At 49.2% G+C, this 26,966-nt stretch overlaps 10 protein-coding genes and 1 pseudogene across 11 annotated transcripts; 6 read left to right on the top strand and 5 right to left on the bottom strand.

Annotated features, from left to right (window-relative positions):
* Nucleotides 1-123: 123 nt before the first annotated feature.
* Nucleotides 124-1,276, bottom strand: MICPUCDRAFT_54949 (uncharacterized protein; the record flags this gene model as incomplete). The annotated part of the gene is made up of 2 exons (XM_003064876.1): nt 432-1,276; nt 124-364 (listed from the first exon to the last, which is right to left on the bottom strand). Exons 1-2 carry the CDS (start codon nt 494-496, stop codon nt 124-126), a joined length of 306 nt encoding a protein of 101 aa, XP_003064922.1. The 5' UTR covers nt 497-1,276.
* Nucleotides 1,277-1,364: 88 nt separating this feature from the next.
* On the top strand, nt 1,365-2,875 carry MICPUCDRAFT_54947 (uncharacterized protein). Its single transcript, XM_003064929.1, has one exon. It carries the CDS (start codon nt 1,940-1,942, stop codon nt 2,165-2,167), a length of 228 nt encoding a protein of 75 aa, XP_003064975.1. The 5' UTR covers nt 1,365-1,939; the 3' UTR covers nt 2,168-2,875.
* Nucleotides 2,876-3,211: 336 nt separating this feature from the next.
* Nucleotides 3,212-4,827, bottom strand: MICPUCDRAFT_70795 (annotated as a pseudogene; the record flags this gene model as incomplete). The annotated part of the gene is given in 3 exon segments: nt 3,212-3,331; nt 3,355-4,327; nt 4,336-4,827. Coding segments are annotated over 3 exon segments (1,512 nt in total).
* A 1,397-nt stretch (nt 4,828-6,224) lies between these two features.
* MICPUCDRAFT_54944 (uncharacterized protein) lies at nt 6,225-7,151 on the top strand (the record flags this gene model as incomplete). The annotated part of the gene is made up of 1 exon (XM_003064928.1): nt 6,225-7,151. The coding sequence occupies one exon, from the start codon at nt 6,225-6,227 to the stop codon at nt 7,149-7,151; it is 927 nt and encodes a 308-aa protein (XP_003064974.1).
* Nucleotides 7,152-7,959: 808 nt separating this feature from the next.
* MICPUCDRAFT_54942 (uncharacterized protein) lies at nt 7,960-10,241 on the bottom strand. The gene has a single exon (XM_003064875.1). It carries the CDS (start codon nt 10,028-10,030, stop codon nt 8,465-8,467), a length of 1,566 nt encoding a protein of 521 aa, XP_003064921.1. The 5' UTR covers nt 10,031-10,241; the 3' UTR covers nt 7,960-8,464.
* An 808-nt stretch (nt 10,242-11,049) lies between these two features.
* On the top strand, nt 11,050-12,102 carry MICPUCDRAFT_54941 (uncharacterized protein; the record flags this gene model as incomplete). Its single annotated transcript, XM_003064927.1, has 1 exon — nt 11,050-12,102. The coding sequence occupies exon 1, from the start codon at nt 11,140-11,142 to the stop codon at nt 12,100-12,102; it is 963 nt and encodes a 320-aa protein (XP_003064973.1). The 5' UTR covers nt 11,050-11,139.
* A 324-nt stretch (nt 12,103-12,426) lies between these two features.
* Nucleotides 12,427-13,234, top strand: MICPUCDRAFT_66102 (uncharacterized protein). The gene has a single exon (XM_003064926.1). It carries the CDS (start codon nt 12,608-12,610, stop codon nt 13,103-13,105), a length of 498 nt encoding a protein of 165 aa, XP_003064972.1. The 5' UTR covers nt 12,427-12,607; the 3' UTR covers nt 13,106-13,234.
* A 5,543-nt stretch (nt 13,235-18,777) lies between these two features.
* On the top strand, nt 18,778-21,839 carry MICPUCDRAFT_66101 (uncharacterized protein). Its single transcript, XM_003064925.1, has one exon. It carries the CDS (start codon nt 18,780-18,782, stop codon nt 20,739-20,741), a length of 1,962 nt encoding a protein of 653 aa, XP_003064971.1. The 5' UTR covers nt 18,778-18,779; the 3' UTR covers nt 20,742-21,839.
* A 1,158-nt stretch (nt 21,840-22,997) lies between these two features.
* MICPUCDRAFT_66099 (uncharacterized protein) lies at nt 22,998-24,460 on the top strand. The gene has a single exon (XM_003064924.1). The coding sequence runs from the start codon at nt 23,182-23,184 to the stop codon at nt 24,286-24,288; it is 1,107 nt and encodes a 368-aa protein (XP_003064970.1). The 5' UTR covers nt 22,998-23,181; the 3' UTR covers nt 24,289-24,460.
* Nucleotides 24,461-24,968: 508 nt separating this feature from the next.
* MICPUCDRAFT_66097 (uncharacterized protein) lies at nt 24,969-25,953 on the bottom strand (the record flags this gene model as incomplete). The annotated part of the gene is given in 3 exon segments (XM_003064874.1): nt 24,969-24,995; nt 24,997-25,020; nt 25,022-25,953. Coding segments are annotated over 3 exon segments (291 nt in total). The 5' UTR covers nt 25,262-25,953.
* Nucleotides 25,954-26,143: 190 nt separating this feature from the next.
* Nucleotides 26,144-26,806, bottom strand: MICPUCDRAFT_54935 (uncharacterized protein; the record flags this gene model as incomplete). Its single annotated transcript, XM_003064873.1, has 1 exon — nt 26,144-26,806. One exon carries the CDS (start codon nt 26,804-26,806, stop codon nt 26,144-26,146), a length of 663 nt encoding a protein of 220 aa, XP_003064919.1.
* Between the last annotated feature and the right edge of the window lie 160 nt (nt 26,807-26,966).

Raw genomic sequence — 26,966 nt, 5'->3', positions numbered from 1 at the left:
GTCGCATCACATCCGTCGTCTTCGTCGTCGTCGCCGTGCGAACGCGCGCATCCACGCGCGCGCGCGCACTCCCCCACACTCTCTTTGCTCTCTCATCGGCAGTCCAGTCATCGCTTCCGACGCTCACACGATGTTCTCCCACACGCACTTCGCGAGCGTCCCATCCGCGTCGCGCTCGGTGAGGATCTCGTGTACGTCCGCGGGCGGGTGTATGNCCCACCCGATTTTAGACCCGATTTTAGACCCGATTTTGATTTTGCAACTAAAACCCTCTACTTTCGAAAGTACGAAAGTACTTTCGTACGAAAGTACCTTCGAAGGTACTTTCGTACTTTCGTACTTTCGTACGAAAGTACTTTCGTACCTTCGTACATACAACGTTACAATATTAATAGACCGCGTGCGAATAAAAAGTTGAGGTCACGATTAACTTCATTTCACCATACAGGGTGAAAATAAGGTAAACTTCTATATGTCGAATCCGCTCATATTTCATTTCGTATGAACCCAGTAAGAGCGCGCGTTCATGTGCGCGTATTCGGGTTTCTTACTACCTGCTTGCTTGTAGCAGCGGCCTAAAAAAAGAGGGGGAAGCTCGTTTGGCGTTCGTCCATCGTGCTCTATGCACTGTCCTCGACTGCTTTTGAAGCGTGACGTCATCGTGTTATCAGTCAGCTTTATCTTACTTTGTCTAGACAGTTTGAATATTGAGCGTAAACAAGCTGTCCGCAAATATAGCCTGCCGCCACGAAATCCCAGTATCCTTGCAGCGGTAACGACTGAGAGTGTCGTTGGTCAACACCTGAAGTATTTAGATAAACTTCTTGACAATTTTGCAGAAGTATGCGAGCACGGTTATGTCGTTCACGTCGTGCTAATTTCGTACGAAGACTTGCGACCAAAGTTGCTGGAAGGCATTTCTTCTCGTTTTCGCACCTGCAAGAGACACCCAGCTGCACTCAGCCATAGTGTTAAGTTTTATTCCAGACGAAAACTCCCAAAAAATGCTTTCGGAACCGCAGGTGACTTGGCTATCCGCCACAGAGAATATTTTTTGCAGCAACGCGACAACTTTGACTATTTCCTGGTACAGGAGGATGATGTGAGCTACAGCTGTAAAAACATCGAATACTTTGTAGATACGCTAAAAATCACGGAGGCGTTATCTCACTCGATGTACCCAACATTTTTTGACTATGAGATATTTGGTGGAGAAAAGTTTGCAAGCTATAGGATGCGTTCGGGTTTCATTTTTACAGTGAATGACATGTTATTTTTCGCGTCAGGTCACGACGCAGCTGGCCGAGGATACATGCTTACGAGCATGGATCTGCGACACTTTGCAAATGAGACGTCCTGGATTGATCCGACTGATGTGCACGGAGAGTTCAATCCAACCGTTGCAAGCGGGATGACTTTACAAAAGAGCAAACGCCTCGTAATCCCTGTTCGTACCTGGAAGAACAGTGGTATACACCACATGCCGAATAAATACATCAACATGGAAAAAGAAGCTGACGATACCCAGTTTGCATCACTGCATTTTGACCTACTGGACTTCATCTTCGCGAGCTGCTCGGACGGTGACCTGCCAACTCCAAGAAGAATCAGCGTCGTGGGAAGCTGCTTAGCCTGCACAGAGCACGGCGGAGTGACGTACATGAAAACAGAGTTCACCGGGCCCTTACAATATGCTGACTCCATGATCATAGTGAGTTACGTGTGCCGAAAAAGAACTGAAATCACATTTCCTGGTGGGCGTAACTAGCCGCTTCTAGCGACTTCTCTTAGTAATCCTGGCCACTTTATATCTGCGCGTTGTTGTTTCTCTTCTTCGTGCAAGAAGGTCGTATGACTACATAACTCTGTGGAGTGGACTCAGCACTGGTGTCGTCTTGTACAATACGTTCGTATTTAGCAGCTTTGGGTTCCCTCCAGAATGCGCACCGTGATTGGTTTCTATAGTGCTCTTGTGTTTATCTTGGTCCGGCGTCTCAAGTTGGTGGAACCGGTTTGGAAGAGCAGCTCAGTATACATCCAGCGCGTTGTAACGATAGCACTTTTGTTTTCATTAGTTCGTGGTTTGGAAGCTTCGCGTGCTCATATTTATCGGCGTCTTTCATCCAGAGGGTCATGCGTGCTGGTTATCACAGCACGCATTTTGTGAAGGTTTAAACTTTTTAACTTGAAAGTTCGGCGCTGGCGCTTAATTTGTCTGGGCTATATGTTACTACGACACTACCTTCATACGAAAGCAGCAGCAGAATGAGGTAGTGCAACCTCTTATCAACTTCACCCTGCATGTCCGCCGCACTCCGCCAACTGATCTGATCCACGGATTCGCCTCAACCTCGCCTCACAAAACCAAAGAACGTAGACGTTAGGTACAACGTAGGTCGAAAATGAATCAGTGGGGGTTGTCTAAATATTTGCAGCTGGTCGTACTTATGTACTTCAAGGCAAGAGAATAAGTAGGAGTATGAACGCTCTGATAGGGCTTGTGTACAAAGAGAAGTAAGCTCTCTAGCACGACCTTTCCCAGATACTTCAGCCAGTATATGAACTCACACGTGCACAATAGCGTAGGTCATCCCAAAATCTGGCACTCTTGACCGCATAGGTTGGTAGGCTCCATAAAACCACTCCTTAAACCAAAGTCGCGCTTGCAAGTCGGACACAAATGAGAAGTCAAGATTGCCATCAAAGAAAAAGTTTTTGAAAGTAGGAGCAGTGAACGATATAGCACCTACTTCTCGAGGCATTTCTACGCCGGCATGCAAGGGGCATTGAAGATACCGTGGACTGCGAGGGTCGACTGTCGCGTGAAAATTTTTGAGAGGGATCGGGTACTTAAAGTTACCGCACGCAAAGCCAAAGCTGTACGGCAAGAGCTCGTGCAAAAGACTTGCTGATAATTCCGTTCTCTGCAGCATAAAACTGAAGTACTGTACGCCTGTAAATCATATTCTGGCAACCATACTTTTTTTATTACAAGCTCTCTTTCGAATGAAGCAACTTCCTCGATTGCCCTCAAATCTATTGACCAGAGGTCTCCGTGAATTGTCATAAACTGGTAGTATGGCTTGCGAAAATCGAGGTAATACATCAGAGCAGTTTGTATTCCCATCACACCCCCCATGCTGATACAAGCACCCAAGAAGATGCAAACAGAAAGCTAGGACTTAAGTCTCTTCCGATCTGTCGTCGTGCGTCACCGCGTCATCTCCACCTCGACCTCCTCCAGCGACTTCCCTTTCGTCTCCGGGACAGACAGATAAATAGAAGCCAGCGCGATCACGCCCATGACGCTGAAGACGTAGTACGTCCCCGCCTGACCGTACGACGCGATCATCGTGGAAGGTACAGCGCCACGATGTAGTTGGACGCGAAGTTCGTCAACGTCGCGGTGCCCACCGCGGCGGATCGCACGCGCTGAGGGAAAATCTCCCCCGTGAGCAGCCACGCGATCGGACCGAAAGACACCTGATAAGCGCCGACGTACGCGAAGATCGCGAGGACGGACAGACGCGCGGTGTTCAGACTGTCGGCGGGGTCACCGGTCGCGAGCGCGTCCGAGCACGCGCCCAACGCGACGGTCGCGAGCGTCATCGCCGCGACGCCGCTGAGGAGCAGCGGCCGCCGTCCGACGCTGTCGACGTACTTCACCGCGAACCCGGTCATGACGAGCTTGAAGACGCCCAAGATGACGCTGACGCCCGCGCCCTCGGACGCGTCGAACCCCGCGGCGATGAACACCTGCTCGGCGTAGTACAACACGCTCGGCTGCCCGGTGGTTTGCTGGAACAAGACGACGGAGAGGCCGACGAACAGCGGCCGAACGTTCTTCTTCCTCAGGAGCTCGCCGACGCCGCCGACGCCGCCGACGCCGGACTTTTCCGAGGCGGCGGTCACAGCGCGCATCTCCGCGTCGATCGTCCCGGGCGTTGCCTTATCTCCTCTCAAGATCTTCAGCGCCACGCGCGCGTCGTTCGCGTCGCCGCCTCTCTGCAGCGACCGCCGCGGCGAATCCGGCAGCTTCAACAACCCGAGCGACAACACGTCGGACAGCGCGACGGAGGACGAGAGCAGCACCCGCCACCCGCCTTCCTCGCCCTCGATGAGATACCCTCCCGCGTACCCGAGCAAGATCCCGCCCACGATAAAGCACTCTTTCAGGGAGAGCTGCAGCCCTCTGACTTTCGTCGGCGCGGTTTCCGCGATGTACAACGGCGCGCCGTGCATCGCGAACCCGATCCCGAGGCCGTGTACATAAACCGTCCCAACACGAGCGTTTCTAATGAAATCGCCCCACCCTGCACCAGCGCCCCTCCAGCGTATAGAAGCGCCGCGAGTTGCAGCTCCTTGCGGCTCCCGAGCTTATCCCCGAGCTTTAGCGCCGCCGTCGCGGACGCCACGAGCGCGCCAGCTAGCGACGTCGAGACGACTAAACCTCTCTGGAACGGATCCAACGCGTACCAGCCCAACCCCGCGGTGTTTGGGTCCGTCAGCGACTGCAGCGCCCCGGACGTGCTTCCGATGTCCCATCCGAATAACAGACCCGCGATCGCGGGGAAGATGAACAGCAGCGCGGTCGCGCGGACGTCGAAGTCGTCCGCGTTCGGTCGTTCGCCGCCTCCTCGGTCGTCGTCGAGAAGCCGACGCGCGTCGTCGTCGTCGCCGCGCGCGAGCTCTTCGCAGTAGTCCACGCTCGCGCGCGCGACGAAGGACCACGCGTCGTTTCTATAACGCAGCATGCCGTCGAGTTTGATGATTGCGATCACGTCATACGCAGGCTTCTTGAAGGTGGGATTGGATATATCGCGGCTCCACAGTCCACACTCTTGCTATGGCGGAAATTTCTGTGTTTCGCTTCTTTTCCAAGATGACTTGGGGAAAAGCACTCTGATGAGCGCTCTTAATTTACAGTACGTGTACGTGTACACGTACACGTACGTGCACGGGGATAACTTTTGATAGAATAGTAAATACGAAGGTAAATATATTCGACACTAAAAGTACGTGTAGATACACGACTGCCGGAAAAAAAGTCAAATAAATAAATATTTCAAGGTACCGCAGTTTTAACTGACAATTGACGGTCTAATTTCGCTCGACCCGCAAAAGTCTTCGCCTTTCGAAAAACTAAGTAAACTTTTACTTTATCTCATTATTTATTTACTATTAAAAGTTATAACCCCTGGTGTCTACTGTCTAGCTGTCTAGTGTCTACGAAGGTAGCTGTCTACTGTCTAGCTAGCTAGCTAGCTACCTTCGCGAAGGTAGCTACAATATCTACTCAAACATGGCAAGTGCAAAATACTCAAGAGTATTTATCAACTCAAAAATGCCAAGTGCAAAATTATTTTACGGCATAACAACGAGCATTTATTGTAGGGCTAGAACGAACGGCTTTATTGGCTTCGAACAACGTACTGTACGGAAGTACCATCGGTACTCGTACAGTATTCAATAAAACAACACATACATTGTAACATGAACAGTAAAATCGTGAATATTTCCGCAGGATGGGTGGGGTATTAGTTTCAATATATATATTTATATTAAAATATTTTGAAGACAGACTGGAACTACATACGATGGGGAGCGGGATTTCTTATGAAATATGTAGCATTTTACACAAATATATTACGATTTTTTTTTCTCCTGCGGAGAGCTGGGAGGGTGGGATTTTTTTTTAAATAGATTGCGATTTACAATTGCCAAATTTCGCAAAAAAAGGGTGGGTGGGTTGCACTGACCTCAAGTTTTAGTTATCGTGGCCATACTCAAGAGTATTTATCTACAGCGTACAGTACGTGTACAGCTGTACACGTACTCAAACTTCGAATATCCGAATACTCACCAATATCCATCTACTCAAAAATACATGTAACTAGACTAAATACTCATTAGACTATCTATATATTCACTTGGAATATTTCTTTGAGTAACAGGGTCTGCTGTGTAGCGTGTAGCCCTAGTTGTAGAGTGAATTACGCAAGAAACTGAGCTCTAACCCGTCCGGGCAAAACTACGGAAATACGTGTAATGATACGTTTCCGCGTCTTCGTAACGTGTTGTCGTTTCTCATCTTCTTTAGTCCTTTTCGATAGCCTCAGAGCTTTCCGGGTTATTATTTACAAGCGGGACTTACACTGACGAAGTTACCGGGAAGTTATCCCTCGCAACTCCGGTGACCGGTCTATATAGAAATCTTGCAGGCCATGGCCGCCCGAGTACACGCATCAAGGCTAGCACGTTTTGGGAATAGTAGCCAAAGTGCAAGTATCCGTTTCGCTTTCGTGATAGGCGCGCTCTTGACAATAATATATTTCGCCGGGCGGGCGGTTTCGGTTCATTACAATAATTCGGTGAAAGGACGTGTAACGGTGCCAGTTCATCACAAGAATTCGGTGAAAGGACGTGTTACGCTTTGCATCCCCGCGCTTCCGAAAGATTTGTTGAAAAACAGCGGAGCCGTGTTTCGCGAGACACTTCAGAGTATCAGTGAACAGAGCACCCCTCCCTACGAAGTAATAATTGGTTTATCTGAGTCAACTACATTCGAGGGCATGAGGTTGCAGTCGATGTTCAAACGGTCTTTGGGGCAAATACCACTTCGTATTGTATCGACTACTGAGAGGGGTTCAGTAGGCGCGAACCGAAACAGGGCAGCTCGAGAGGCTGTCACAGAATACGTCTCGTTTTTCGACGCCGACGGCGATCTTATGCATCCTCGGAGGATTGAATTGATTGAAAATACTTTCAGATTGTATTCCGCAGCTCTTATAGTACTGCATTCCTATACCAAAGAGAAGACAATCGCAACGGAAGACACTGTGTCATTCGACCTAATTTCTGCAAAAGAACTGTGCAATATTAATAGTCTTCGCTCGCGGAGTATTGATAAAGCTTTATTTCAACCTCAGAGAGAATGGCTTCTCCCTGATATACATCATGGGCACCTCTCTGTTCGCACAAGTCTTGTCAAAGCGAAACCTTTCTCAGAGGATTTTTTAGGTCGCGAAGATTCACAATATATTAATGAGGTCGTGGAGAATGCGCAGTGCTCCTCGGCCAAGTCGGCTGTCTTTATAAGAACTCCGTTGACACTCAATTATATTCCACGAAGCTTACAACCTTCACAGTGACATTTGTGTGCAGTTATGAATCTTTAGAGGTTCTTTTTGTGACGATGCTCTGCAAGAGGATAGACTCTAGACCAACCACTAAAGCACCGCAGTGTTCTTTGAATCGCGGAGAAGAGCTTGTAGGTTTGCATGTTCTCTTCAAACCCATCCATATGAAGGATAGAAGCAGTGCATGTGGACTATCATGGACAACGTCCATTTTGAAGTACGACACCTCATTCAGACCTTTGTCTGGCTATCTACTATACTATTTTACCACCACTGTACGTCAGCGGTTTGTAGGTCAAAATAAAATAGCCTCTTAATGTAAATATGATGACTGATATGAACGCCACCACTACAAATACGTGGTCATAATAAGTTCGGCAAAACAAATGGTGAGAAATTCTCTGTCGCGTTACGTTTTGAGCTGCCTACTCCTGATGTTCCCCCGCGGGGTTGGGCGCGTAAACTACCGGCGACCTGCCCAACAACTTGAAGAAGCACACGTAACTTGAAGAATCGCAAAGTTTAAGCCGGAGTACTGAAGCAGATGATGTATGAGCACTTCAGAGACTTTGCTGTTCTTGGATCCAACGCAGTGCTCGTCTTCGGACTTGAACTTCTCAGTTTTAACCTGCTCTTCGGAAAAACTTCGGCCCTGACGAAGAACGTGGCCGGACCGGTTAAGGACTGGATACTGATTTATCTATCTAGTGTCCTTTCCGACGCACCTATCGCTTGGCTGCAGATCATGAAATATGTGTTGGCTTTCGCCGGCGTCTGCTTTTACAACTACTCTAAATATAAGGAGTTGGAAGTTCCGATTAACGAGAGTAACGTCGCTATATTTCCAAGTTCTATCATGCCCTCAATTATCGTGAGCGAAAGTTGTCGTGTCTGGACTGTGATAACCCAGAGTTCCTCTTCGCGCCTCATCATCGATCTTTTGGGCAGATCTGAATCATCCTTGCACTTGCGCCAAGGTAGCCATAACAGGTAGCCATACCAGGTTCGAGGTTTTCCCGGGATATTAAATCTTGCCGCCCATGTGTGACTGCTGCGTTGCTGTGTACCTTCGAAGGTAGTGTGTATACTAGCGCGTAATGCACCGATCTCTTATTCGTTGAGCCATTATTTGCTGAGGCCCAAGATTAAATTGCATAAACTAGCCATCCAACGGCATCGTTCTACAATAAATCGATTTCCTTGGAAAAAACCTTCTCGTTCCCAGGGAATCACGAATTCATACCTGTGGAAACTGTCTTATATGACAGTTTATACTTTGGTACATATTTAAGTTGCGAGCACTCCCTGCCGAGTACACTATATGATCAAGCCGCGTGCACGTGCACGGATGCCCCGCCAAGCTCATCACGTGCTTTGATGTTCACGCAGAGCTCATGAACATGCTTCGAGCCCCAGGTGCGCGCTCGGGGTTTCTGTCCATTGAAGTGCCATACCGCCGTGTCTCCGGACGCAATTTGTTCGTCTGAGTAACTTAAACCGACCTGGAACAGTCGAGCTTCGTGATCGACCTCTATATTCCACGCTTTCGTCATGCGCATGAGCTCCATCGCGTACTGATCGGTACCAGTGAATGTTTCGGCAAGGTCCTCGCCAACAAGGAGCATATAGTGCGAAAATAGTCTACGTGCAACTCCTGCTTTGCCGATCCACTGGCCCGAATTCAAATATGAGGGATAGCCCTTATGCTTCAATATGTAGTTCTCATCGCCACAGAAGTCATAACCGAGATTGAAATATGGATAAGACAGAGGGAAGCAGTTATTTTCCGCCCCAAAGATAAGTGATGACGAGTTGAACTCCTTGAAGCGTCGTAAGATTTCGTAACTGTCCTTCACTATGATCGAGTCGAAAGCATCAACGAATAGTACAGTTGTGCTAGGATCAATTCTCGAGAGGAATTTCAGGGTTGCCTTTAACTTTTGAGCCGGCTGTGGATGCTTTTCACCCCAACCGAGTACGTGAATAGGAACGTCATGCAACTGTGAGCTTTCGATCAAAAGGTCGAGGCCGGGGTTGAGTTTGTTACTGTAGGTCACGGCTAACAATGGTGCACTCATATCGTGCAATTCTGCGTCACGCTTTAAATTTTTGTCTGCTTGATCAAGAGCTGGTATCAGTAATTTCATGTCCTCGTCAAAAGGGATCGCAGCCATCGCAGCAGCAGAACAAGTCAGTATGCCAAGGGCATATATCTCAGAATTCGGAAGTTTCTGCCCCAACAAATTTTCCATAGAGACGTTTAAGGCATTCAGAAGAACGGAATAACTCTCTCGATCACGAAAAGCGTTCACAGAGTTAAGATAAGCACGAACGTGAGTGTTCTCGATGAGTACTTCTAACGTTTCGTTCAAGTCGGGAGTGGAAATGCCCTTAAAGTTTCTGTTTGAGTTTCGAGCGAAACCGGCTTCTCTGCTCAAAAGCTGTGCACAGAGATGTCTGAGACAAGTTGATGAAGTGGACGTGCACACGCCACTCAGTTTACATTGATGAGCCCTATCTGAGTGGGACTGTGGCGATTCGCGGCACGCGATTGAGTCGGCACCAGAGGTCACGACCTCTTGACACGTCTTCCCTCGCTCAGCTGGAAAACGTGCTTGAACAGCGCCGTTCGCGAAACCCCAAGACTTTCGACAAGGTCTCGTGCGCACGTCTACCAGCGACGAAGCCGCACTCGGTAGCACGGAAACGAGATGTTGTCGGCAGCAAGGCGCACTGCACTTCTTCGGCAGTTGTACTCTTTGTGGCTGTAAGATAGAGTGCAATTCCTGCCACGTGAAAGTTATCAAGATAAACGTGCATACTGCGAACGACGCGTACTTTAAAGCAAACGCGTCAAAGCACTTCCACTCCGCCAAAAACGACAAGCGCATTGTTGCAAGGGAATGTCTCACATGAAGCAGATACCTTCGTATAAACCAACTACGGCACTCCGGAGGAACGGTGAAAAATAAGTCAGTAATTACTTACGAAGGTACAATCTACTGTAGCCTTAATGACATGCCTTAATTACTTACTGGGGCAGCAACCGGAGCGTAGCGACCCGATCCTCTGTTTATGACACCTGTCTCAGTCCTATTTTAGACCACACATATGGATAAAAATTATGACTGGCTCCAAACTATTTTTACAACACACATACAAGAATAGTTTATGTACGTTGTACGTGTACTGTACGTGTACACGTGCGATAGCTAGAGTTATATTTTTTTTTCAATACGAAGGTATTTAAATGATAGCTACTTTCGTACCTTCGAAGGTACACACTACAACGTTGTACACAGTCTACAGCCTCTACAAACTACACAGCTACCTTCGAAGGTACACAGCTACACACGTGTCGATACTGTATGTAGCCTATGTACACGTGTACTTTCGAAAGTACAAAAATGTACGTGTAGTGAATAGTACTTTCGTACGAAGGTAGTAACTCTGAGATAAACTCTGGGGTCTAGGTAGCTCACTTCACTTGTCAACTATAAACTTTAACACGCTAAGGCACGCCATAAGGCGTACTTTAGTAACTACGAAAGTACACGTAAATAAAGTACGGAAGTACGGAAGTACGTACAATAAAAGTACAAATAAAAAAGCTACAAACACCTACGAAGGTACGTAGCTAGCTAGCTACGTACCTTCGAAGATAAAATCTACGAAGGTACTTTCTATCTGCCCTACTAAATCTACGAAGGTACTTTCGTAATAACGAACGTACCTAGCTACCTACATACAATATGCAAGCTACGAAGGTAGTACGGAAGTACTTTATTTCGTACGAAAGTACTTTCGTACGAAAGTACTTCCGTACAGGTACGTGTACTGTACACGTAATAGACATTTATTATTAAACGAATCGAAGATATCTGTATGTTCTATTTCGTTTTCGGTTAAGAATTCCACTCCGTCGTCTTCGGTCTTCGCCTTCGGTACCCCTCTTCGGAAGGCACACCAAAATCTCTAGTCTGACGTGCGTTCAACAACGATGCGCAAGTTTACTCGTTGCTCCTTGATCTTTATCTTGGTATTTGGTTTCGTTTGGTTTGCCCAACTGCGTCAGATACCTGACTCAATCGTTCGGCCGTCACACGAAAGCAAAAATCGTTTCAACGATTCTACAAATTGTGGTTCTAAGGTTGTCTCTTTCTTTGACGGAGCTAGGGCTCGTGTGTGCTCTTTTTTAACCGCGGGAAATGACGGGATTTGGGAGCGTGCTTCAAAATCTTGGGAGCCATCTACTTTTCGGATATTCGCGTCCTTCATCGACGATGCCACAACAGTAATCGATTTTGGAGCCTGGATCGGTGTGACACCTATCTATGCCGCAACACGTGCGAAACGCGTGATAGCACTCGAGCCCGATTTTGTGGCCTATCAGATCTTGCTAAAGAACGCAGAGTTGAATCCTTCTCTCCCTATATCTGTCTTTCACTCCTGTGTATCTTCACGTGAAGAGAGTGCGTCGATGCGTGGATACGCTCAACCAGGCGATTCAGCTTCAATGACCAATGTTTTGAGTAACAATGGTGTTTTGCTCGATGCAAATACTGACTCAGTGCAATGTAGAGCGGCAAGCAAGCTATTTCAAGATTTTGGAGTTCCTCAGAACAGCAAAGTTTTCATAAAGATCGATACTGAAGGTTTCGAGCAAGTCGTTGTACCTGCACTTCATACCTTGCTTCAAACCTTGACTGTCCGTCCAACGTTGTTCATCTCCATGCATATTGGACATCGTCATCCAACTGAAGTTGAGCGCAAGGCCTTTGTCGACACACTGGCACTCTATCACTCCTTGTTTGTTGTCGAATTCAATGTCTATGGGCAGAGGGATGAACATTCGAATATTAAAAGGTTGGAGTCGCCACCTCACCCTGAAGAGCTCTGCACCTACTGTGATTATGTAGCAACCGACGATGAGGACGCCTCAAACTTGATATTGACCACGTGAATCTGCATGTGCTCAAGCTTTACAAGACGAATGCTTGAGTAATGACGCGATAGTCCTTGACTGCGGTGCTACTGTACCCGGATTTTCGGATTTTTAATGGTGAAAAATTTTAAGCGATTTTTGACGCCGTATGGGCAATTACTATCCGAGGCCCGTGGCCCGCGAGCGATACCACAGGCAAATAGTCAGAGGCGTCATCGGATCGGAGATAGAAAAAAACTAAACCCAAGCGGGCCAACCCAGGCGGGTGACACACGATGATGGACGCCGCCTCCGCCACCGCCCCCGCCGCGGCCACCAACTTCAGGTGTACAAGGTTGCCACCAACAGAGTCCAGATGCAAAAGGACAACTACTGCACGCTTGCCGCTATTTTAACGTCAAGAGGCAAGGTAAGAAGGGAGGAGGGATGACCGTTACTGTTCCGAATGCGGTGAGTACGTCGTCGGCGCTCCAAAGTGCGCGAGGTAGTCTGGAACGAGCTTCTCATTGAGAATCGTTTGGGTATGTCAGTCTGCAGCGCGCGGTCTTCGGATAAAATATCTCCGGAAGGCCCCTCTCTGACTGAAATGCCCATACGAATGCGAGGCGGATCTCCTTCCGCTTTTTTCTCCGGAAACGCGTGTGTAGCTGTGTACTCTAGTATGATGACGCGTACGAACTACCGAGGAACATTGGACCCTACCGCGAGAGCCACTTGCGGTACAACACGCCCCCGCGCTCCGGGTCAATCTCGTCCGGGGTGGTCAAGTCGTACAGAAGGTTGTGCCACTTCATTCGGACTTGCAGAACCTCGAACAAGCCCGGTTGGCGCGCACATTCAAATAAAATGTAATAACGTGTCTCGCCCCGCGATTGTTATGACCTGTGGTTCATGTAATGAAAGAAAAAGGGACGTTGCTTTACCGACGAAAGTGATGCTTTTGCGGAAGGACAATTGCTTACTTGAAAAGTTGCCTGTCTTCCCCGGAAGAAAGAAACTGAGAATCATACAAAGTATTTGATTGAAGGCAAGTCCGTAATCTTGTAAAACTTTTTATTGTTAACGAGTACGTGTACATTATTAGAATTGTGTCTCTGATAGACGAAATAGATACCGTAGGCTTCTTGAGGAATACAGTACGATACTCAACACATGTTAATTGTGGATTTTAGTTGCGCCAAAATCGGGTCTAAAATCGGGTGGAAAATCGGGTCACCCCACCCTATTTTGCCAAACGATTTTAGACCCGATTTTGCAACTAAAACCCCGTTTCGAAATTCGGGTCTAAAATCGGGTGGGGTCTCCTTCGGTCGTTTGAAAGGGGTACCCGCGGGCGTTCGCGCGCTGCTGGAGTCGCGGGAGCGTCACGAACGCCGACGTCGTCCGCAAAGAATTTACTCGAAACACCACGATGCGTCGACCCATGCAAAAATATTGCACCGCTCGCTGTGATGATCACGACGTAATCAGCGCTCGAACAGGGCCGGACGCAACTTTCAACAAAAAAAGTTCTCCTCTCTCATCATTGACGATTTAAACGCGACGATTTAAACCGTCATTTCAGGTTTCGTACCCACCCGATTTTAGACCCGATTTTGACCCACCCGGTTTTAAAATCGGGTGGGTTCACCCGAATTCGGGTGGGTCGTTGCAAAATCGGGTCTAAAATCGGGTGGGGTGACCCGATTTTCCACCCGATTTTAGACCCGATTTTGCTACTAAAACCCTCTAATAAGTTCCTTTTTGTTTTTCATTCACATTCGGAAGCTATAAACAAAGACGTGATAATAGATTTTATCTCTCCGATTGGTTGTTTCTGTTGAGAAAAATAAACTCCTCGCCCTCTCGTATATAGCGCGTTGGTGTCGAAGCACCAGCGCGAGCGCGTTGGTGTCGAAGCACCAGCGCGATTGCGGGTCGCCCGACCGCGGTCTCGCATGCCCTAGCGCGCTGCGATTGGCGCGCGGAGATACACATCAGAGGGGTTCGACGAACGCAAGAACGCATTCACGCAGACGTGGGCTGGCGGCGATTTTTACGGCAATCCCGTGTACGAACACGGCTTTCTTCGCCGAACGCTCGACAAGGCACTCGCAGATTTTGATGCGTCGAACACGCGGATCGTCCTCGTCGTTCCGAAATGGACCACGGCGGACTGGTGGCCGCTCACATTGCACTTCGCCGTCCTTCACGAGTACGAGACCGGGGCGAAGATCTTCACCACCCCCGCCCGCGGGCTTTACAGCACCGCGTCGCTTGAACCTGCCGGCGACGAAGGCGGTGCGAACCGTTTCTTCGTCAAGGGGACGCCGTGGCCCGTTCAAGTCCTCTTCAAGGGCGCGGACACGCCGCTCCGCATGTCCGACGCGGCGTTGTTCCATATGCGCCTCGGACACCCCGGTGAACGCGCTGCCCGATCGCTCTCGACGTACGAGCACGGCCTGAAGTTCTCCACGGACGCGGCGCACTTCGCGCATTGCGTTCCTTGCCGCTTATCGAAGTCGACGCGCCCTCCGGGCTTGCCGTCAACGAAGGCGCTTGAGTTGGGCGGCCCGTTCCAGCTCATCCTGTCCGACATCTTCGGTCCAGTGCCGCACACGACCCCGGACGGATACAGATACGTCATACAGTTCACGTGCGCCACGTCGCGCTACACGAAAGTGTATCTGATGGCGTCGCGCGATCAGGCTGGTGCGCGTTTCTCCGAATACGTCACTTACGTCGGGCAGCTCGGCCATAAAATCGCTGGAATCGTCCTCAGGACGGACAACGACGCGGTCTACCGCGGCGGGGACGTCGTCAACGTCTGCGAGGCGCTCGGCATTCGTCAAGAATTCACGGCCCCGTACGTGCACTTCAACGCCGCGGTCGCGGAAAGGTACTGGCGTACCTTGGAGCAAATTACACGGGCGTTACTTGCGTCCGCGCCTCGGTTCCCACGCACGCGTTGGGACCTCGCGATGCTTCACGCCGCGTACTTGCAGCGCCGCCGCCCGCACTCGACGCTCGAGATGTGCTCGCCGCACGAGGTGGTGTTCGGGACGCAGCCGTCCCTCGCGCACCTCCGCGTCTTCGGCTGTCCCGCGTACGTTCACCTCGATGAACAACTACGGGCGTCGAAACTTGACCCGAATGCAACGCGAGGGGTCTACGTCGGGCACGACGAGGACAGCTCAGCGGCTTTCATCCTCATGGACTCCACGGTCAAGGTCGTCTCCTCCGGAATGACGCGGTACTCCGAGGCAACCGACGAGCTCAGCCAGGTACTCACGGACGCGACCGCCACTGCGCCGCCGACGCTGGAAGCGCTCGAAGTTACAGTCGCGCCTCCCTCACTGTCTTCGGCCGATGCCGCGCCGGCAGCGCGTTCACTCCTCCGCCACCTCGTCTTCTACGACGTGGGGGACGACAAACGGCACGCGCTCCTGCTGATCAAGACGGCGTCCTCGGGTCCAGAGGGTGTGTGGGTCTACCTTCGGGCATTCCTCCACCCCGATTGCGCCGACGTCGGCAAACACGTCAAGCTATTGGTCGACTACTTGTCCAAATGCCGACGGGACACGGTCCAGAACGTGCACTACCCCTTGTTCGAGCGCGTCTCCGCGCGCCCTAACCGCAAGTCCAAGGATGAGGTGTCCGCGTACGTCTGCTCCCACGCCTTGGGACGCGCGTCCAGGACCCCATACGGCGTCGCTTACACCGACGGCGTCCTGGCACCCCGGGAGCTGTGGAAGGCACACGTGACGTTTCACACCGTGTCGCCTGCCCCCGCGGGAGCCTGTTGTCACGATTCTTGTGATGAGCGACTAGCTCCGGTTGACTTACTCGTCGCGGCCATCTCCAGCGACACGCGCGCGTACGTCGACCCGACGTCGTACCAGCACGCGTTGTCTTACCCGGACGCCGACGACTGGCAAGCTGCCGTCGACGCGGAGACCGAGTCGTACATCAAGAACGGCGTCATCGCCCCGTGCGACAAGGCGGGGATCCCGGCCGACGCGAACATTGTCGACACCCGGTGGGTGTTCAAACGCAAACGTCTTGCCGATGGGACCTTGGACAAGTACAAGGCCCGACTGGTCGCACGCGGATTTACGCAGGTATACGGCGTCGACTTCGACGAAACGTATGCCCCCGTGAGCCAACTCACGACGTTTCGCATCTTCCTGGCACTGGTGATGCTACTCAAGCTCACCGCGGTTCACCTCAACGTACAAACCGCCTTCCTCAACGCGACGCTCGAGGTCGAGGTCTACATCAAGCTCCCGAAGGGGTTCCACATCGGCGGCTTCCAGTACGGCCGCGCGGTCAAGTCCATCTACGGCCTGAAACATGCTGCTCGGGATTGGCATCGACTCCAAGAGAAGTTCATCCTCCAGTTCGACCGAAGGCTGTCGAAGTCGCCGATCGACCCGTGCATGTTCTTCATCTCGACGGAAGGACTTCTGGCCCTCGTGGTCACGTACGTGGACGACTATTTCATCGCCTCCAGTGACCCGAAATGGACGGAGAAGTTCATCAACGCGTTCAAGAAGCGCTTTACGGTCACTGTCCTAGGTGAACCGAGCACCGTGTTGCAGATGGGCGTCACTTGGTCGCGCAACTCCGTGTCCCGTCTCGCAGAAGCGTTTCATCCTCGACCTCGCCGACGCGCACGGTCTGCGTGACTGCGCGCCGATGCAAACGCCGATGGAAAAAGACATCGAGCTACACCCCGCGAAGGAATGCGACCTCAACGTGCCCTTCCGAAGCCTGATCGGCGCGTTACTGTGGGTCGCGCGCTGCACGCGCCCGGACATCGTGTTCGCGGTCATTTACCTCAGCCGTTTCTCAGCGAGTTTCGACGTTCAGCACTTTCGGGCCGCGAAACGGATACTCCGCTACCTCGTGACTACGGCGGATCGTGAGTTAACGTACCATCGCAACGGCGATGACATCCCCAAAGCCCTCGAGCTCAAGTGCTACTCCGACAGCGACTGGGCGTCGGACAGACACGACCGAAAATCTTTCTCCGGGAACGTCGTGTTTCTCCACGGCTGCCTCATCTCCTGGCTCTGCAAGAAGCAAGTCACAATGGCGCTCTCATCAGTTGAAGCCGAGTATATGGCGTTGTCAGATGCCACGCGCGAGGTCATCTACGTCAATAATTTACTGAAGAACGTTGTCGCGCTAAAGAAACCCACCGCAATTTACATCGACAACAAAGGCGCTGGCTACATCGCAGAGAAGGAACTGAACAACAAGCTTACAAAACACGTCGACGTCCGTTACCACTTCGTCCGCCAGTACATCTCCGAGAAAAAGGTCGAGCTGTTCTACGTACCTTCGGCACAGAACGTCGCGGACTTATTCACGAAGGCGCTGTGCGCGGACTTGCACCGCAAGGTGTGTGACCTGCTGTACAACTTCGTTTGAGCTCGGATTTCAGAGGGTGTGTTGAGAAATAAACTCCTCGCCCTCTCGTATAGCGCGTTGGTGTCGAAGCACCAGCGCGAGCGCGTTGGTGTCGAAGCACCAGCGCGAGCGCGGGTCGCCCGACCGCGGTCTCGCATGCCCTAGCGCGCTGCGATTGGCGCGCGGAGATACACATCAGAGGGTGCCACGTAGCTAGAGACGCGGCTAGGCATCACTCGCTCACTTGTTTATAACACACGAAAGCACGCTCGCTTAACAGTTTCTTCAAAAATGTCTTCCAAATAATCAGGAAGAGTAGCGTCACCGCGGTCTTGTCGACGGCGACGACGACGAAGTGTACGCACAATCACGCCTCTTGTAATACTACGTTGTACTTGTACGAAGGTACAACGTTGTACCTTCGTACCAGACCCTGTTACTCAAAGAAATATTCCAAGTGAGTAGGTATTGAGTATTTAGTCACAAGTATTTTTGAGTAGATAGATACTGGTGAGTATTCGGATATTTCGAAGTTTGAGTTGTAGATAATACTCTTGAGTATTTTGCACTTGGCATTTTTGAGTAGATAAATACTCTTGAGTATTTTGCACTTGGCATGTTTGAGTAGATAAATACTCTTGAGTACTTCCGGAAGTACGGAAGTACTTGAGTATTTTGCACTTATTAGACTGTGACTTTTTCTTTTGCTTTCTCACGGGGAAAAACATTCGTTCAAAACCTACAAATACGTTGAGTAGATAGATAGATACTTTGTATTTTTCGTCGCCTACGGCGAGTAGATAAAATAAATACATTCAGCAAAATAATAAAAATTTGCGTAAATAAATAGATACACGATTTTCGAGTATCTACTCAGTATCTATTCAAGTATTCACTACTCAAATACCTTTGAGTAACAGGGTCTGCTTCGTACCTTTCGTACTTATTTATTTAGGGTTCAGGGTCTTTTTTTCCGCGGTAAATTCATGTTTTCCTCGTATTGGAAAAAATAGTTACTTATAAAGTATTTATACTTATTTATTCATTTCTTGGCTGACTGACTACCTTCGTACTCACTAAGTACTTATATACATCAAAAGTACTTTCGTACAAACTACGTTGTAGTACTCATGTACCTTCGTATTTATTTAGTGTCGAAATTTTAGAAAGTTATCCCCTGCTGTACACGTACACGTACTTGAATAATATTGGTGAGTATTCGCTCGGATATTCGAAGTTTATAGAGTAGATAGATAGAATAATAACCCTTCGTTTGAGGCATAACATCTACCTTCGAAGGTATGAGATCCCTATGGTCGGCAAACTCAATGCTTTCCTGCAGACCTCGATCATGGATTCTAGACGTGCCTGAGTTTCTAGGTTTGCAGAAATCTCCCAATTTAAAGTGGTTCATGACGGCGGCCATAGTGGCTTTACCGGTAATATTATTCCAAACCACTTATTATGTGGGTTGGCAAAGCGATTTGGACCAACTTTTTAGGGGGGGTGGCAGAGGCTCTCCGCGCAACCATGAACCCGGATATGTTCGGCACTTGAAATCTGGGGTAGGCTCGTGGGAAGGGGACGCGTGGGTCCCAGGATTCCCGGGTCCTTGGGTGCCCATTGATTTATTGCTTTACAGTTCATACCCTCTTTTTATATTATTCTTAGGGGATTCTTTGACTCACGCTATGTACACAACCGCCTGTGAGCGTCTACATCTATCTGGTTTCGAATTACTTTCGGGCTTTGAAGCATGTGGCGGCGTTGGGATCGGTCAAGATGAATACCTTCTTGTATACTCACTGGTATGTGGATCACAAAAAGATCCCCCGTATTTCAGATCATGCCGACAAGATGATAGTGGTGGAAACTCCAAATTCACTTGGGACTATACTATTTCTCGTCACCTTCAGGAAGTCACGACTTCATTAGTAGAAAAATGCGAGAGGGAGCCAGACATCATATCAATTCATTTTGGCGTTTGGGACCTTGCAAACGAATGGAGTAAGCAAACAAATTATGGGGCAGACAATGTATCCTGGTTTGATGAGCAGTTCAACATCAGATGGCAGGCGAATGTTCAGCGTAATTTGGACTACTTGTCCCGAGCGTTCCCCGAAACCATGCTATTCTACCGAACTAATGGCCCTATAATCGCGGAAAAATTGAAAGATGGTGTTTTGGAATCAAGACTGCAGCCAGAGTATGCACATAAGTTATCAGTAGCTTCTAGCTCGTTTGACAGTGTGGCACATGTTGTTGATTTTCACACATTAATGAAGAACAATCCTGAAGCTTGCACTGATGGACTTCATTACACTGGTATATCAATGTTCCAATCATATTTTGCCATCATGATTAATATCTTTGCAAGCAGAGCGACATCTGCAAACCCAATGAAAAAGCGCTCTGGACGGCGCAAAGACCGTTTATTAAAGCCAGACTTGGCTGGCCTGCCATATGAAGTTCCTTGCGTGGTATTTCTCCATATTCCGAAAACTGCTGGTACAGAATTTCGAGCAAATCTCCTGACTTTTGAAAAGGCTTTAGCACAGCGGAAAGGCATACAAAACTACACAACATTTCAGTCTCTTGATAACTATGGCATGATCGAATCCCTGCCTCCTCCGAGAGGAGTCATCTCTGGCCATTGGACAGGAAAGCTACTTCGGATGGACGAATTCAGAAAATGTACATTCGTCACAGTGTTGAGACATCCGGTTGAAAGAATCCGGTCTACTTTTGTCTATCATGGTCATTCTCAGTCTCATTGGCGATGTTTGAGAAGTCATATATACCAAGAGTGCAGAGCCCCGGGCAACGCCCCCTGGAATTGGTTTTGGATGGACAACGACATTGTAAGACAACTTGCTGGCGTGAGACATTGGAATAGGATGGATATTTTTAACTATCTTAGAGCCAGTGATACTTTACTTGAGCGTGAGGATTTTCAGAAGAATGGGAGTACCATTTGGAGGCTCTACACAGAGTTGGCAATCCAGACACTCCAACAAGTTAATTATGTATGCTTCAGTGACAATTTGATCGGATGTTTGGAGAAACTCAAAGACGACTTTGGTGTTACAGAGTGGAACATCTCCGTATCACACAGAAATACAGGCAACCCAAGAAACTATGATCGAGGTCTGGATGAAAGGATTGCGTTGGCCAACCCTTATGATATGTTGATTTGGAATTATGCACAGAAACATTGTTCTTCTTACAAATGCAGATATTCAATCACAGACTCCAGATTTTAACCATCCAGAGTCAAAAATTCAAAAGACTTTCTTCGCCCAATTGACGCAAACCGGTGGTCGTGTTGATGATTTCTCTCGATTCAACTGTGCACGAAAACCAAAGTTTTCCCTGCTACACGACCGTCTTACTCAGCTAATGCACGCTTGCCGCCATTTTAACGTCAAGAGGCAAGGTAAGAAGGGAGGAGGGATGACCGTTACTGTTCCGAATGCGGTGAGTACGTCGTCGGCGCTCCAAAGTGCGCGAGGTAGTCTGGAACGAGCTATGTCAGTCTGCAGCGCGCGGTCTTCGGATAAAATATCTCCGGAAGGCCCCTCTCTAACTGAAATGCCCATACGAATGCGAGGCGGATCTCCTTCCGCTTTTTTCTCCGGAAACGCGTGTGTAGCTGTGTACTCTAGTATGATGACGCGTACGAACTACCGAGGAACATTGGACCCTACCGCGAGAGCCACTCGCGGTACAACACGCCCCCGCGCTCCGGGTCAATCTCGTCCGGGGTGGTCAAGTCGTACAGAAGGTTGTGCCACTTCATTCGGACTTGCAGAACCTCGAACAAGCCCGTCGCCCACCACTCGAAAGTCGCGAAGCCGTCGTCGGCGTCGTTCCCCGGGCGCGTAGGGCCCGGGACAACGGCTTCTCCCGGCGGTCGCGGCGGGTTCTCTCCCGGCTGGTGGTAGAAGAGGGTTCTCCCCGGGTGGCAGAAGAGGCGGCAGAGGGCGCGGGCGGTATTGAGCGCGACTCCGCAGGGCTCACGGAGATCCAGAGGTGCTACAAAGTCTCGTGAAGCTCGTTCATGGGAAATGCCCAAATCCTGTCACGGTTGGCGCGCACATTCAAATAAAATGTAATAACGTGTCTCGCCCCGCGATTGTTATGACCTGTGGTTCATGTAATGAAAGATAAAGGGACGTTGCTTTACCGACGAAGGTGATGCTTTTGCGGAAGGACAATTGCTTTCTTGAAAAGTTGCCTGTCTTCCCGGAAGAAAGAAACGAAGAATCATACAAAGTATTTGATTGAAGGCAAGTCCGTAATCTTGTAAAACTTTTTGTTGTTACGAGGCTGGGTAGAGTGAAAGTGACCCCGTTTTTTCCCACGTACTCGTACGGCGCCGTACTCGCTGTAAACTTCGCGCGCGCCCTGCGTCCCACTCCCGCGCGCGCCCCGCACGCTCTAGAGCGCGATACGTGCGTTCTTTCGCGCGGCGTGCCCCCCCCCCCCCCCCCCGCGCGGCGTGGTGGCCCCGCGTGTGCCCTGTCCGGCCGACCGCGAACACGAGTTTGGTACGTTCCCGCGCGACCCGCGACCATGCACCGATCATGCATTCTTCGCCGCGACGACAGCCCGAATCCGTCGAGAAATCGAACGCCACCCCCCGGGGGGAGACCGAATCAATACCCCCTTTTTGTCAGACTGACCCCATACGTTAAGAGTAGTTTTATTGTGTACTCGTATGGGCTTTCTGGTTCGAGATGTGAATAAAAACTAAAAAATCTCATAAAAAATAATCGAGAATTGTATTTTTGAAAGCGGCGACAGCTTCAGCTCACCCTGAAAATGCCAAATCCGCTCTGTTTTTGGGGGTCAGTCGACAAACGGTCACCTATCGACCTGGACACGCCTCGGGTCAGGGCTCTTCTACCCAGCCTCGTAACGAGTACATTATTAGAATTGTGTCTCTGATAGACGAAATAGATACCAAAGGCTTCTTGAGGTATACGATACTCAACACATGTTAATAAGTTCCTTTTTGTTTTCCACTCACAATCGGAAGCTTTATAAACAAAGACGTGATAATAGATTTTATCTCTCCGACTGGTTGTTTCTTCAAAAATGTCTTCCAAATAATCAGGAAGAGTAGCGTCACGCCTCATTACGCCCAATCACGCCTCTTATACGAAGGTACTTGTACAACGTTGTACAAGTACTTTCGTACTTATTTATTTAGGGTTGAGGGCCTTTTTTTCGGCAGTATAAATTCATGTTTTCCTCACTTTTATATTTACTACTACATACAACAAGTACAACGTTGTACGAAGGTATCTGATTACAAAAAGACTGAGCTCTAACCCATCCGGAGTACAACGTTGTACACGTACACGTTCCTTCGCATGAGTAAATAAATAAGTATGCTTTTTTTGCGGGTCGAGCAAAATTAAACCGCCGATTTTTGAGTTAAAATAGTGCCGGCGAGTAGAATCCGAGGCCTGAGTACTTAGCTACTTACCGAGTATTTCCCTTAGTACTAAATTCACGTATCCAAAAAGTGTAAATAATAAATGAGTATTTAGGGTCTATTTACACGATACACATTCACAGTTTCACACTCACGAACGGAAAAAATACATATTATGACAATGGAAACAACCCTGGCTGCACGAGTCTTGGAACGCTATCTTTTCTTAAACAGCCAAACTTCTTCATCATCTGTACAGCATGGGTTCGACTCGCTCACTCGTAAGACGTGGAACGTTTCTTGGTTACTCTTTTTTGGCCGCGTGCTTGATATGTTTATACGTTTTTTTCAGGCAAGGCACCGGCTCTAAAATTAACACCCCTGATTTGCGCGTGGTCGTGAAGACGACATATCGACCTTCTGCACTGGAGCAGTATATCATGGATGGCCGTAAAACTTTCGGGTATATTTTATTCAATGACGATTACGCCAGCGGTTGCGAAGTCTGGAAAAGTCCTCCAAGCGAAATCGCCGATATATTGACGGCGTTTGCTGAAGAGTTGAAAAGTTACAGCGCTTGGGCCGACAGTTTTGAAAGTTTTGACTTGAAGACTGATCTAAGGACACATCGTGCAGCAGATCGTGGACGAGTTTGCAATAGACTGCAACCTGCTATAGGTTTAAACCAGACATTTCAAAGCGGTGCGCTGTCTTGCACGTCTTCAGGATATTTAGAACCAATATTGCCGCCGATGAGGCACCCGGAGTTTTGCTTCGATGGGAATCTCCTGATGAGCACGAAATACCTTGTGCACGATTTTCCTGCACTTTGCTCGAGACTCTCTGCGAATTCCCGCACGGTCTTCGTTGACTTGGGGGCGTCGCTCGTGTTTCACGCAGATGGCGAGCAGCCAACACTTTCGTTGATCAAACTATACCAGAAATTTGGATTCTATTTTGACCACATCTATGCGTACGAAATTACACCGGGGAATGCTACCGAGTTGTATGAGTCTCTGCCAGCAGAGTGGCTCGCTTCGTACCACTGGATAAACGCTGGGATTGAAACGGACCCAACAAGTGCACTTAATCCTCTGAGGATGTTAATCGAAAATTATGAACCAGGAGACCTTGTTGTACTAAAAATCGACGTGGACAACCCTGAAGTCGAGCTTTCCATAATTAATCAAATCTTGACAAACGAAGCGCTGCATGGTCTGATCGATCAGTTGTACTTTGAACACCATGTCCTACTAGAAGAGCTTCGCGTCCCATGGGGACCCTCAGTCAGAGGTTCTGTGTCTGACTCCTTGATTTTATTCCATGAACTACGGTCTCAGGGTATTTCGGCTCATTTTTGGGTGTAAGTTCTAGGGGTCAAATGGTGCGAAAGTGGCCTACGGTTCGTGACCGGATACGACTCGTCGTTCAGCTGCCTACAACTTATTTTTTCCTGTTGCCTGCGAGACAAACGACTTATTTGTTGATGCATGCAAGCAAGTTATTACCTTCAGCATATATTCTCGGCGACTTCTTGTGCCTCCGTGGCGACATTCTTGCAACTTCTGACGCCTCCGTCGCGAAACTGTGTGCAGCTGTGCACACTTTGACATCACCTATAATATTCGTACTTTCGAAAGTACTTTCGTACGAAAGTACTTTCGTACTTTATCTTCGAAGGTACAAAGTACAGTACTTTCGTACGAAAGTACTTTCGTACTTCCGTACTGAGTGTGAAATAATGCTTGTTTTGCTCAGGATATGTACAGCTTTTGCGTGACCAACAAGTACAAAGCTGGCACGTTGGTCAGAAGTAGCTCTTTGCCAACGCGACTGGATGACCACAACAAGGCAAACATCGTCTCCTGGTCTGCATTTATCAACAAGATCATTCTCTACGATTATCTTCAAGTTGAATTGATTCCTTTCGCTTTCACCACTGATTGAGTTTTTCTGCTCGCGCGAAACTAAATCCAAACGTCCAGTTCTTAGGTCAGGCAGCAACCAAGATGCACCCGTCAAATGCCGGGTTCGCCCAACTGACTCCTTAATGTATAGCTCTTGAAAGTCGCGCAAATTTGGACGAGAAGAACTAACCTTGCAAAATGTCGTGCAATTGCAAGTGGAAATGCTGCTGTTGACATGCTGAAATAAGACACTTGCTGAAGGGCACGTTGCAAGGAGATCTGCTGCTTCACTCTCGACGAAAAAACGATGCTTACACTCTATGCACTCGTTGAGTTGATTGGCATCGCGTGACTGAACAATGCCCACACGAATTACTGTGCCATGAAGTAGCAGGAGCTGACCTTCATGCCGTGTCCTAATTTCAGATATCATAGGACTGACACCATGACACAGAAGTCGTGTTAAGTCAACCCTGACGTGCACGAATCTCTCTGTGCTCTCAAAATCACCTGAAAATGACCGCCTTAATCCATGCGCAATCGGCGAATGAGATGGGCGAGTGCGGAAGATATTATCCAGCGCAGACAGTGCAGCACGATCTAGCAGACGAAGAAAAATGGGGGCATTTAAAGAGCACGTTCACTAGTTGGGGAACAGACGACAGCAAATGAACTGCAAAGAAGGATTTACGACGGATTTCAGATATCAAACGCAACTGAAACGTCAAGTAAAAAATATAATAACGTGATCGTACTCGACGCAGATGGTTGGCGTGTAAGAGCAGTCACAATTCTGGAAAAAAAAGTAAAAGTGTGAGCACGGAAGGGTCCAAAAAGCATTCTATTTCGGAATGGGTGAGTCAGACGTACATATACTATTATCTCGAGGGAGCCATGGTGATTATTCAAAAGAAATGATTCGAACGCTGCAATCAGCTTAGCATCCCTGTACAAACCGCGCGTCATTCACGGGCGGCAGGACTGCTACATGAAGTGTCCGTGCTGAGTTTCAACACATGCACAAAATACACGTGTCGGTTCATTTATCATACACGATTACACGTACTGTAGGTATCTATCTAGGTAATAAGCTGTCAACTAGAATAAAAATCTATCGATAATAATAGCTTGTCTAGCTACAGTATGATATTGTACGTAGTACCTTCGTAGGTTGCTAGGTACTTTCGTACTTTCGTACTTTCGTACTTTCGTACTTTCGTACTTTCGTACGAAAGTACGAAAGTACTTTCGAAGGTACTGTTGATATGCGAGTTCAAAACTCAGGAGGCTTTCATGTTACGATCACCATATATTTCTAGGTATATGTTGAGACTTCGTACCCCCGAGCCCACACATGGTGTGAAGACTCCCGAACACTCCAGTCTGGTGCGCACGGGTAAGAAGATCTACGAGCGCGGAAAGGAGTTGCGCAAATGGCTGGCCAAGGAGGTTGCCGGGTAGCTTCTCGGGAAGCGCGGAGATGTGGGGGAGGGGCGGAGTGCCGCGCGGGGACACTACGTGGTACACACGTAGGTAGAGACGATAAAAGTGAGGGGGCACTAAGTGGCGAAGCAAACCCCGGCGTGTCGGAGGGGGGAAGTAAACATAATCCATACCCTTCACACGGACATCCCATCGCTTTCGCCCACTGCAGCATCTCCAGGTGGCCGCCTCTCGCGGCTTTGGCGCAAGTCCTCTCGTCCCACGGAGCGCCGTTCGCTCGCGCCCACTGCAGCATCTCCAGGTGGCCGCGTTCCGCGGCAATTTTAAAAAAATGCAAATTGTACATGACCAAAAAGTCATACGGAACGGCGCGGAAGACGACGGCGGTATGTGACGCCGGAAACGACGTGCGCGATGCGCGCAGGTCTTCGACGCGCGTGAGGAACGGATTGCACCGGAAAACGACCGACGTGTGGACCTCCCGCCGCCGCGACCGCCGGTCGCCGTCGCCACGTCCAAGAGAAATAAAGTTCATTTTTTCATTGGGGCGATGAAAACTTTCAACCCATAAGTCGAAATTTCAACGCTGATGATAAGCATTTGCGACCCGATGAGCCCATAACCCGAGCGTTAAAACCTTGAGTATTCAATAGACGGGTCACGACGACGATGCGCCGCCGCCGCCGCCGCCGCCG

Source organism: Micromonas pusilla, assembly GCF_000151265.4.
Source record: "Micromonas pusilla CCMP1545 genomic scaffold MICPUCscaffold_19, whole genome shotgun sequence".
Classification (NCBI taxonomy): domain Eukaryota; kingdom Viridiplantae; phylum Chlorophyta; class Mamiellophyceae; order Mamiellales; family Mamiellaceae; genus Micromonas; species Micromonas pusilla.
Note: the sequence above shows the minus strand (reverse complement) of the source record. Positions and strands in the feature narration are given on the sequence as shown.

What these genes read in the sequence shown, in the direction of transcription:
- MICPUCDRAFT_66101 (XM_003064925.1), top strand. Translation starts at nt 18,780, where the DNA reads ATGAGATCCCTATGGTCGGCAAACTCAATGCTTTCCTGCAGACCTCGA.
- MICPUCDRAFT_54947 (XM_003064929.1), top strand. Translation starts at nt 1,940, where the DNA reads ATGCGCACCGTGATTGGTTTCTATAGTGCTCTTGTGTTTATCTTGGTC.
- MICPUCDRAFT_66102 (XM_003064926.1), top strand. Translation starts at nt 12,608, where the DNA reads ATGTCAGTCTGCAGCGCGCGGTCTTCGGATAAAATATCTCCGGAAGGC.
- MICPUCDRAFT_54942 (XM_003064875.1), bottom strand. Translation starts at nt 10,030, where the DNA reads ATGCGCTTGTCGTTTTTGGCGGAGTGGAAGTGCTTTGACGCGTTTGCT.
- MICPUCDRAFT_66099 (XM_003064924.1), top strand. Translation starts at nt 23,182, where the DNA reads ATGGGTTCGACTCGCTCACTCGTAAGACGTGGAACGTTTCTTGGTTAC.